The following is a 12557-nucleotide window of genomic DNA, read 5'->3' as shown; positions in this document are numbered from 1 at the left end:
CCAAGCCTCTCTTTGTACACCATAATTGAAAATTCTTCCAGTATTTTGTGTATGCTTTTAACGTGGATTGTTTCCTAGAAGCCTTAATTCTAATGGCAACTCCACGGGACAGCTTAACTGTTGAAACCTAGCCGTCTCAACTTCTAAGAGGCTAACCACAGCGGCAGATGTTAACTTGAGATATAGCAGAGGAGAATGAAGAGGGGAAAAAGATACTGCCATACTGATAACAACCTCGGTGTCGGGAACCACTGCCTCATAGCCAAAAAAGAGCATACGATTACAACCATCCTTTCCTTTCATGTTTTATACAGAACAATTAGGAGGGGGGTAATTGGAGATAAAGCATAGAGTAAGCTCTCTGGCCACGGGCGTGTCAAAGAATGTACTCCCCAGGCTGCTTGGCACCAGTTCTCTATAAAGAACATGTGGAAGTATGACATTCAACTGAGAAGCAACTATGTCGAACCAAGGTTGATCAAAGTGCTCAGTCACCATCTGAAATACCTATTATCTGATATGAAGCTCTTGGAAAGTTGAAAAGGTCAGCTTTTACCAATATTTAGGAGTTAATATTCAATCTTCAATATCAATTAGCTGAGAAGGCCTCTTTTTGTGCTATTTTCTCAGGCTAAGTACTGCTGAACCAGGAACCCTAAAATTCCATCTAAAAAGGGAATTGGATTCATGGAACCCAACATCACATTAGAATATTGCATCAGCCTCAGTCATAAAAGACTTAGACATGCCCATGAGAGAGGGAAAGGATTGTATATACTCTAACCTAAAAAGAGCTATATCAAAACATGTAAGATCTTATTGAAAGTCAAGCATGTTGCACTACGTAACACAAGAACAACTTGCTAAATTGTTGCTCCTGCTGTTACCAGCAAGCATGCAGTGCACTATTTCTGAAAGAGGAATTTTCAGAATTGTGACAATACTTTACCACTAAAAATGGCTTTTAATTACTATTCTTTAGCCACCAAACTCAAGCTGTGCACCTGCTTCCAACTGAAAGTTATAACTTCTAAATTTAGTAAGGTAACCCAGTATTATCCTATGGAAAAAGGTCGGCCGTGTGATAGTGAAAAACAAATTTAGGAGTTTTTTACTACCAGGACATGTAAAACTTATAAATACAAGTCCACATTCTTAAAGACACGGCAACCTGCCATCCGGGCTGTTCAGAGCCTACCCTGGAGTAATTCACATATATTGAAACGAAGGTTTGGGCCCAGCAAAAGGTTTATTTTGCCAGGTCGAAATGGCAGTTTAAAACTGCGCACACAGGCTGCTTTGGCAGGCCTGAAACATGTTTGCAGGGCCACTTAATTGGGTGGCACATTTAGTGCTGCAGGCCCATAACACATGTGAAGTGTTTTCTTATTTATAATGTAGTATATTCTTTTAATTACGTATCAAAAAAAGATTTGATTTGATTTGGTATGTTCCGACTCTGCGTGAATATTGTTCTTCCCTGGAATATACAACACCCTCAGGGATAGCAGATGTGTCTCCACCAAAAAACCAGATGGGAGAGAGATTTGCTTCTCGTTCCCCCTTGACAATTTAAGTAGCATTTCACTACTTGGTTGTCTGTTCTTGTGTGAACTGGGTCCCCCACAATGTACTTAGCAACTCCTGAAGAGTGTACTATATTCCAAATGGATGATTTAGCTTCTCTAACTGTGTCCAAAAGTTAATTACTTCATCAAATCTAGAATCACCTCCTGCCCCAGAGACCTGCATCTTTGGAAATTATTAAGGGAAGAGGGCTCTGCATGGAAACTGCCTTCTCTAGGTTCTCTGGAGATCCTGAATAATTTCTGATGAGACAGGTCGGAACTGATTGAAGTTTTGGGACCCTGTAGACCAATTATCTGACAAGTGATTGATCATAAAGTTTAAGTGGTGCTGCACCAATGGTAAAACTGCTGTTGTAGAGGGCAGTAACCCCTGTTCAGTTAACCAGAGATGAGCTGAAGCGTTCGCAAACAGCCAAAAGACAAAATAATTGATAGTGCAATTTCAATCTTCTGTCCTCTGGAAGGATCACTCGCCTCTTCTGTGTGTCAAAAAGGTCTCCGACAAAGTGTGGCTGCTGCGCTGGTTGTTTTTCCAATTTAAAAAAAATTACCAGGAAACCCAGTGACTCAGAGCTTGACCAATTATCTTGCCCAGCTTCTTGGTCTTAAAGAACGAAGCACACATTAGCAATTCACAAAGATATGGAAATATCTGAGCCCGCGCCCAACTGCAAAGCCGCAACCACCGGAGCCATTGCCTTTAGGAAGACGCACTGTGTTGATGGGAGTCTGAAAGGTAGATATATGAACAGAAATTGCAGCCATCTCTGACTGTGTAGATGTATTGGCACATGGAGGTAAGAATAAGGTAATTCTAACAGGACAGGTACCAAAATCAGTAGATCAAGTGAAAGTAGTACATTTTTTACATTTTGTCTTGTGTTTTTTATTATTGTATTTGTTGTTTCTATTATGAACTAAAGCCATCACATGTTTCGAGACTTATAAATTACACTGCAGATTCATCAAGGCTGCTTCAAAATATTGGTTTACATTGATGCAGAAGGTAGTCCCTTGCTTTAAAGCGACTAGCTTCCAGTAGTGGCTGGCAGTGAACGGTGGTGGAGGGGCCTTGAGACAGAATAAAAAATAAAAATGCCACTTACCTTTTCGCCGGCCGCCACCTCTCCTCCGTTCTTGTCCCCTTCCTGCAGTCCTAGCAGCAGGAAGCACACAACTCCTGAGCTCCCTGAGCCAATCACAATGCTGCATGCAGTGTTGTGATTGGTCTGAGTGCCATGGTTCAGCGCTGAGATGGGGACAGGGAGGCTTTGCATGTTTCTCACCAGGCTATGTAATGCAGCCGGGTGGGGAACATGCAAAGTGTGCATGAGCTGTTTGGTTGGTCCAAGAGGGCAGGCCAAACAGTTCATGTGTACTTTGGGAGTGCACACCACTCCTCCCGCTGTGCCATCAGCCCCGCCCGCCCCAACGCAGCCCCGCAGCTACAAACACTAAAATGATAATAACATCGTTATTATCATTTTATGTTTGCTGCTCTGCAATGAGGCGACGCTCCTCCGCCTTAGTGGAGGAGCCACCCCTCCAAAAGAGTCACTTTCCTACACACCTGTACTTTGATTCATTTCTGCAGACATACAATCAGTGTAGGCTTGTACTTATAGGAGGGAGGGGTAGATTGGACACACACATACACACACTCACATCTATGCATTCACACATTCACACATGCACACACACACACATCAATTCACAACATCTGTTACCAAATATTCAAACATACATGCAGGCACGCACCAAACATTAATAAAAAAAAACACGCACACACTTGCCAGCAGCTCTGCTTTGGGGGTCTCAGGAGCGTTGAGACTACTGCCTTTCCTCATTGGTTGGCAGGGCAATGAGGCAAGGCAGCAGTCTGAAGCCTCAGAGGACCCAGAAGGCTAGGGATTGCTGGGACCTTAGGTCAGCAAACGAGGGAAAGCAGCAGTCCCTCACTCTTTACAGAGTGTTATGGGGTCATTGGGACTGCTGACACCATCTCTCTCTGTGACCAGGTGTCACTGATTGATACTCAGGCCCTGGGCACTTCAGGGCTTAAAATTGAAGCACCCAGGTTTGAGGCAATGAGTGACACTTCCCCTCTCACGAGGCAGAGGGCCTCTAGGACCTTTGCTGAGCTAAGGAGGTCATGCCCACCGGAGCTGTGACATCCTTATTGGAGCAAAGTTCAACTCTGGGGGCCAGGAGCCTGCGCATTTAGCTCATACCTGCCTCCTGGCTGCCTGACCTGAAAATAAAGAATATTTGTCAGGCTGACATTTGCAATTACAATCATAACTGCAATATTTGTCTTGACGATATTCTGATATACAACCATCCAAAGGCAATAGAGAAAGCAGGTGTACTATAGGAAAAGATGATCCCTAATTAGAATTCCACAGGTGCAGCTAAGTGAGTGTAAGGAATAAAAACAGCATAAGACACAGCCCATCAGGGAACCTGAACTCCAGTGCTTAATTTGGGCCTGCGCTTGCTGGTGGTCATGACTGGCACTTATTCCTGAACACTGGCAAGTGGAGACTTTATTTCGAGTATACCACATGAATTTGATGATTGTCTATTTTCAAAAGAGTTGATGAATGGAGAGTTCAACTATTTAATATACTTTTAAAATATATTAAAACTAGAACTTTCATGCCATCCCTACAGTTTGAGGTGGAATAGTCCAAAATGTCACACTTATTTGCCTGTGTTCGTAATGCTGCCACCAGTATGCAGCAGAAGGGGCAGGTGCTGTAGGGGGTGCCAGCTGCAGTGGACCTCCGTGAAGTAAATGGGGACCTGGTACTTGATTGTTTTTTCAAATTAAGCACCACAAATATCCATGTGAGGAGAAATGTTATGATAGAACAGTGGTCATTGATGATTCAGCCATCAGATAGTCCTGTGAGAAGAGAACAATAATACCCTACAAATATGCAGTCCCTATCAAACGTACAGATGCGCTCCCAGACATATGCAGGGCTGCATTCCCGCCCACAAGTGCACTCATGCAATTTGTGATAGTATATATACTCCTACCTGTGCACACTCACATATGCAAGACTGAACACTCACATATACAAAGTAGAATACTCAATTAGTCAGTCACAGAGTGACAATTGCGCAGCGGCACGCACACTGCACACACACATATATGTGCACTGAAACACATCTATTAACATAAACACTACCCGATGCAATGGCATACTCATCCTTGTGCACAGACATAAGCATGCACACAGAATGCCACACACATAGAAGTTATGCTGGAACAGTAGGGGTTGATGTTGGTATCTGCCTCAGGGCATTTGTTTGTGTGATAGATAAAAAGACGTTTAATTTTCCATCAAAGTAATTAGAAAGCCAATAAGAAATGAGATGAAAAAATAGGCCAATATACTTCAGAGAACAAGAGAGTGCTTCGCCCAAGAACAAACTTGAATAAACGGATAGAAGATTAGGAATGAAGGAGAATGAACACTAGGAATTGAGGGGCATATTCTTACGCCCCCATCGCCACAACAACGTCACTTTCAGTGACGTTGTTTTGGCAAGAGGGGCTTAGCACTATTCAGTGGCTTAACGCAGCTTAACGCTGCCTTGTGAATAGGGCCCCCTTCACGCTGTTTTTAGCGTGAAAAGGGAGTGCAGTGGGTGTTGCGGTGGACGTTCCACCGCAAAACCCATTGAGTCTGACGCTACCACTTATTCACAAGGGCAGCGTAAATAGGAGGTAGCGCCAAATTTAAGACCAGGAAAAATCTGGTCTTAAGGTGGCAAAATGAGGAAAAATGCTTTATTTCGCCTCGTTTTTGCTTTTTCCATGTGTGCTGCCTTGTGCAGCACACATGGAAAAAGCAAAATGCCATAGTTTGTTTATATACTGGAAGGTGTCCTTTCCTGTACATAAACAAACCTTTTTTTAATTCCGTTTTGTGACTTACATGTGTGCTTCATGAAGCAGCACACATGTAAGTTACAAACTGGCATTGAAGGTTTGTTTATGTGCAGGAAGGGACACCTTCCTGTACATAAACAAACCTCCTTGCTTGCAGACACCCTTGCACTCTGGTTGTGAAACTTAGCGCCATCACAGGGGGAAAAGCAAGGCTGCACCATATCCTTGAGAATAGGGTGCAGCCTCGCTTTTCCGAAATGGCAGAGAGAGGCGTTAAGCCAAGAAGGCTAACGCCTCTCTCCACCATTTCCTTGAGAATATGGCCCTGAGTCTTCCCAGTGAATAAAAGGGCCCGAGTTAGAGAGCAGTTTATCTGTCAGTGACAAACTTTTTTTGCTCCGCCTACCTGATATATAGCAGCATTCCAAATTTAGAGATGCCCGTTCCCCCAGCAGATATTATCATCATCATCATCATCAATAAAACTTTTTTCGATTTTTGCAAAAAAAAATCATAAAAGCACTTGATACCACACAACATTATAATCAATACAGCTTTTAAATCGTTATTAAAAATGATTTAAAATATCGTCAACGACGTATACTAAGATCCCTGCTTCCTTCAAATTTAATCGAGGGGAATAACATATTATGAAAAATTCATATTAAAATGGTTCTTCAGCATTTAATTTCCTTTTTTCATTAAAATTAGCATACAGTAATCATAATCTTTCATGTTTTAAAACCCCGAACAAAAAACACACAAGATAAAAGCAAACAGAAGGAGAGTTTAAGAACTGTAAAAACAACAGAGCAGGCCTGGTCTTGGCCTTAGGATCGGAAATATGAACTTGTAAATAAGTGGGTAGATGGATCACAAGATACTTCTAGTTAAGTTACAAGATTTATTAAGACACAGCAGAGCACTACACCTTGCCAGCTGACCAGACCATCAACTGACAAGTGTGGAACATTCAAGTATAAATAGAATGCACACAGGTATTCTGGGAGGCTTAAGAGGTGAGAACATAGAGAACGGTCTCATGACCAAAGGTGGCCATGTTGCGAGGAGTATAAGTTTACTACAGAACTTATGCTGGAGAATATTATATTTTGGGCAAAACATAGTGATATATGAAGTGTCATTAACAGTTGTATTGTCACATTCGCAAAGGGGCAGGTCCGAGTTAGAGAAACAACCATAATTAAAGGGAATGAAGCGGATAGCGATTGTATTGGTAGGAACTGCCATCATGGCAACATGACAGAGCTTTATGGCACAATTTCACTTTGCTTTTTTCATTTAAATAAAAAAGAAAATCCAGTGTGGGATATTATTATTTGGGGGGAAAAAGCAACAACCCCTCTCGCCATGGGGTTTTCTCCCATGGAGTGAGGGTCATTGAAATGTTTGTACTTTCACTTACTGCTATTCCTATGCCTTGTAATTATTTTGTCATTCAATCAAAGATGCAACGCTGATGAAATGTAATGCTTCAAGTGTTTTTTATGTGCCATGATTTTAAAATATAACATGACTTGCTAACCAATGTGGATAAAGGACATTTACTGTCCTTTCTTGTCTGCATCAGGTAAATATCAGTGCGGCCCCACCTCAGTGAAAGCCATTAAAGAAGGAGACATCGACCTCGGCTATGATGCAGCTTTTGTGTTTGCGGAAGTGAACGCAGACCGAACCACGTGGCTTATTTCGAAAGACGGAACAAAGCGGAAAGTGAGAAGTAACAGCAGCTCCACTGGAAAATACATCAGCACAAAAGCTGTTGGCAGTACCAGCCGACTGGACGTCACAAACAACTATAAATATCCGGAAGGTAGGGTAAACACCTCTCATATCCAGCGACGTAGAAAGGTTGCCGCGGTCCCTTTTGCAATCAAGGAAAATGCCCAACGACCGCGATTTGGGGAGCACAATAAATCACTAGTCAGGCTTTGATGAGCCTCCTCAGGTCAGTTGTCCCCAATGCCACTTCACCTGCCGCACCTTTCCTAGCTAAGGCCCTGCTCATGCACTTTATTTATTGCTCCTCACGGCATTTTCCTGTCCTTGTTGGCCTGAAGGATGAGTGCCATGTTACTTCGTTGCTGGCTGCTTTGATACTTGGTCAACCATGATAGCAGTGAATCTAGCAAGTGTTAAATAAGGCTCTTAATACAATGTGAGATATGCCGATAATGGGACAATTCTACATTACGTAAGAATATCAACATCCCAGTAGGCTATTATCAACTTTAGTATGTTGCTTTACTTTTAGACGTTCTGTGCAAAGGTGATGGCACCGGATTCTTGTCTACCTTACCATCACCAAGAATCCTCTCAGGTCGCCAGGATCTTTTTATCTGCAAAATTGTGTAGAGGGGAGGAAATTCAATTCTTAGTACATAATCAACAGAATCAAATCTTAGTTCCAAAGGACCACTGACTCCAAATCTAAATTTTTAGGATTTTATTACAACCACGAATAAGTGCACATACAAACACCTCAATACAAAGTGAAGGAAATAAATGGGCACTATTACAAAAGATATCCTACGCAGGAGTCTCATTCGACTCAGAATAAGAAGAATAATCAATTAGTCCAGTCTCTACATTAGAAGTCATTAGCCTAAAAGGAAAAACAGTTAGTCTATTCCTACTCTATCTCTAAGGTGACATCCCTACTTAACATTTTTCCTCCCAGGCAAGAGAGTAAAAAGGTGTCAGAAGTGAAGACTTCCTTAGAAGTACACTCACTTAGTCAGAGCTCGCTCTAAATGCTTCTTCTAGCTTCCCATCTAAACCTCAACTGCTCAACCCTCAGGGCACTGTCCCTAATACAAAATCCCCAATACATGGAACATGCCCTTCGGCACACCTCTTCAGCCAGGTCTTCTTCCAGTACTTTTCTAGTGAAACTTGTATTCCATCCAACGACGGTTAGCTTGACCTTGGGTCCCAGACACCATCTCTGCTGAAAGTATCATCCCTAAATTCCGGTGTACTCCCATATTGGCTTCTCGTACCGTCCTAACTCCTAAAACAAAGGCCTAGTCTCTCTAACGAGCTAAATGTCCTTGCACCTACAACAGAAACATGAGAACGAGAAACTTTTCACTTCTCTAAGATTTTCTAACATCCTGAAACCCAAAGCCTTTACCAAGGGAAATCATTTTCGGCCTACAACATTTAGCTAACATAAGAAATGAACAGGCCTTTCTCTTTAAACGTATATGCGATCAGGCCTTTACACTGTTTAAACACACTCCTAAAATCACACTTCAAGCATTAATTTCATTTCTCCTTGTACGTGAGTAAGCAGATTACACGTGCAAACTTTAATATGGTGCACGTTAAACCCAATACATTGCATTACATGAAAACCAATCATTATGCATGGACTAAAATACGTTTGCAATGAACTATGACATTACTCTTCAAGAAAAGCATGGTTACATTTGTAATCACACTTATGTTAAGCAGATTCTAGTGATAAATTTCTAAGTCACACCTTAATACTACTTCGATTAATATGTGGATGCGGACTAACAGTGAATATGATGCACCCCTACAAATTTCAGAATAACATGGCACTCTATCAAAGGCGAAGAGGGATGTTTATTTAGCCATATATGCAAGATGGCGTAAAAAGGAGCTGCAATTGGTGGCTAGATGTGCATGCAACCACCTAACAGCATGCTACCTCTCTGAAAATACAGCAGCTGAGTCTGGTGGCTTATTGGACTAATGCATTCAGTGTAGCAGCTTGTGTTGAACCATAAGTTAAAATCCCAGGGGGTCCAGTAAGCCTTTTGTCCTGAGGTTGATAAAATGAGTGCCATTAAGTTGGGTAACAATAAAAATCTGTTATTCAGCACCAAGATACCCTTGGGTGATCGTACACTTTAGAAATACATGTCATGTTAATTGGCTAAAACAAGCACAAGTGCTATTTATGCACTTTTTAAGTTGTGCCTACCAATAAGCACAAGCTGTGTGTGACAAAACACCCATTAGAGACTTACCAAGAACTTACTGGTGCTTAAAGTCATTCCATTGCCTATTATTGGTTGGCTTTATTTTAATTCTCATTTGCTTCTTCTTTATTCGATGGCTTTCCCATGGTTTTTGGCATGCACTGTTGTACTGGTATGACAGCCCTGCTGATCAGAGATGAGCTTTGTTGATTGCCTAATTAATCTTTCAAAGGGAGAAATGCACTGTATTTCGCATTATGTTGGCTTACTAATGTCAAGACTATAGCAAGAGGGAATGGATGTGTGGGGGCGGTAGAGATGTGCTGCTTGTGTAATCAGTATATGGATTATGACAATGTGTGTTGAGCTACAGCAGTTATTTTTGGTTCTATTGCCTCTTTTGCTTCCTTTTGTTTTTTCTCTTCTTCCTTTTATTGGAGCCCTCTGTGCTAAATTCCCAGCTACCACTAGGTTGTGGGTTAATCCTTCATTAGTACTGTTGAATCTGAATGAAGTGTATCAGTAGAACACAGAAAGGACTCTAAAAACTTGTAATTTCACATACCATAGTGTTACAAAGGGAAGAATGTGGTACATTTTTGGTGTGAAATGAATTAAAATCAATAATAAAAAGTTTAACAAAAATGATTTAATGGCTTTCCTTGTCCATCTTGTGTTTATCCCTGCCTTGGAATTCTGCCTCGACAATCTCTCAGATTGACTGGCTTCTATACTTCCACAGCTCCCTTTTAGGCAACTGCTTTTCTCTTTTTCTCTAAAGTATTCTATGAGCGTGAATGTGTTTTCCAGTTCTCTTACTTTTGTGCTCCTCCCCCTGCCGAACACCCAATTCCCAGTGCTCTCTCTTTTATTTCTCCCCAACAAACTCCCTGCCCATGGCCGGACTGGGAACCGAAACCAGCACTTGCAAGCAGCTCCGCTGGCCCCTGGGGTGGGGGGCTGTTTGCCAAGGCTGGTTTAGGCAGATTTTGTTATAGTGGGGCGATATTAAATCCAGCCCCCAGTAGCAAAAACGGCCTCACAGGGGTCTAAAACCATCCCCCACCATGGCTGCCCACTGGGTAAATGCCCGGTGCCCGCTACAGCCAGTCCGGCCCTGTCCCTGCCTCCCCAGCATTTTCGTGTTGCTTACCTACTCATGTGCTTTAACTTCCACCACTATGTTGCAGTAACTCATGTTATTGCTTCTCTCTTCCCCCACCTGATCTTCCATTGCCCCCATGCCCACTGTTTTTTTGGGATGGTGGGAAGGACCAAGCAGCGAACTGCTGCAGCCCCTCCCCCTTAAAACTGCTCTTTTTTTGCCATTTTCTTTTTAATTTACCCATCTCCAATCAGTAAAATAAAAAAATGACACCCTCTTCATTTTATAGGTGCACATGCGTAGTGATGCATGCACGTGCACACGTCATCGTGCATATTTCCACCTACCCAATGAAGTGGCTGATGCAGCTGCCTCATCAAACCTTTTTTATTGCTTCTTTAGTTTTACTCTGCTGCGCAGCATCTTGCCAATGAGCTAACACAAGCAAAGCCAGAAGGCATAGGCAGAATCTATAGGCCCCAAACTTCCTTTGACGATGTTTGTTAGAACTTATTTCATTTAAGAAATTGTAATGAAGGTTAGCGCTTAATTTGAAAAAAAAGTAATACAAGTGCAAAGGGACAAAGTTCATCTTAAGATCTCGCAGCTGGCAATGAACAATGCTAGGTTATACAAATGCTACAACTGTCTAGTTTTGATTCCACCTCATGCCTCTTTCTCCAATCACGAAACACTTTCTGGAGCTTTAGCTCACTCTTGCAGATTCTGCTTCATCCATACTTTCTCCCTCTCTTACTGTTTGCTATGTTTCTTTCCCCCACTTCTTTCCCTCTCCTGCTTTAGTTGGAAAACTTATGATGAAGAATTAGTATTGGTCCCTGTAAAATGCATGATGGTGCACACCACCCTCAACCACCAAGACAAATTATGCATTGATGTGCAGACACTTATCACTCGGTTATAACTCATGATCATTGCCCACACAAAACCGTATGCAAAGGGTGATCCCATGTATGAAAGAGGAATGTTTTAAGAATGTTACTGCACCTGTAGAGTAACATTGTCCTTTACCGAGGAAAGCCCAAAAAAGAAGATCCTGCTGGGCAATATTTTGAATTATAGATGGATATACTGAATAATGGAGATGTTTTCCACCGAGGGGTTATGAATGATGTCAGATATACAATGAGAGCAATAGCGAAGTTTCTTTATTCTCCCTTAGACTGCAGAGGTGAATACCATTCCCATTATTCACTGTTTACCAGTTTGTAATTTTATCTTAATTATGACCCTCCCTGTCAGTCTTGCCAAATATTTTACCTTCAACCTCCTGTTTTGCTAACTATGTTTTTGCTGGCCTTAGGATTCTGTGCACTCTTACCACTGCTAGCCAGTGCTAAAGTGCTTGTGCTTACTCCCTAAAACATGGTAAATTGGCTTAGACCTGATTGCCATTTTTAATTTACTTATAAGCCCCAGTAAAGTAGCATACCATATATCCAGAGCCTGTAAATTAAAAGCTACTAATGGGCATGCAAAACTTATTGTGCAAACCACCTAAGGAGCCCCTTAAAACATATCCCAGGTCTGCCATTGCAGCCTGAATGCAATTCTAAACTGGTTTTTTGACTTGGCAAAGTAAACTCCTTGCCAAAACTTAAACTCCCCTCTTAATACATATAAGTCGCCCCAAGGTAAGCCCTATGTAGCCCATAGCAAAAATAACAAGATGATGGATGGAGAGCTGAAACTTTTCAACCACTCACCCCCAGTCAAAAGATCTGGGCTTAATCCTTCGTTCTCTTTTCACTATGCACCCCAGTTTGGACCCATAGGGCAGGGTACATTGTAACTAAAAGGTTGGACATTTACTTTTAAGTTTTGCATGTCCTCCTAGTGAAAAGCTCAATGTGACTTCCACTACAGTGAGGCCTATCTCTACCATATGATAACATTTGGTTGCCTTATTCCATGTAATAAGCACACATTTTAATTGGGAGCATGTATTGGCTTCATGTTTGGTG

General features: G+C 41.9%; 1 protein-coding gene across 1 annotated transcript in view; it reads left to right on the top strand.

The window, feature by feature from the left end:
• Nucleotides 1-12557, top strand: part of LOC146812206 (protein-glutamine gamma-glutamyltransferase E-like) — a 189924-nt gene that overhangs the window by 15946 nt on the left and 161421 nt on the right. The window contains exon 3 of the mRNA XM_085615144.1: nucleotides 7085-7327. Coding sequence (XP_085471270.1) covers nucleotides 7085-7327 — 243 coding nt within the window. The remainder of the gene's footprint in view (nucleotides 1-7084; nucleotides 7328-12557) is intronic.

Source organism: Triturus cristatus, chromosome 7 (genome assembly GCF_964204655.1).
Source record: "Triturus cristatus chromosome 7, aTriCri1.1, whole genome shotgun sequence".
Taxonomy (NCBI): Eukaryota; Metazoa; Chordata; class Amphibia; order Caudata; family Salamandridae; genus Triturus; species Triturus cristatus.
The sequence above is the reverse complement of the archived record's forward strand: the minus strand, read 5'-3'. Positions and strand labels throughout refer to the sequence as shown.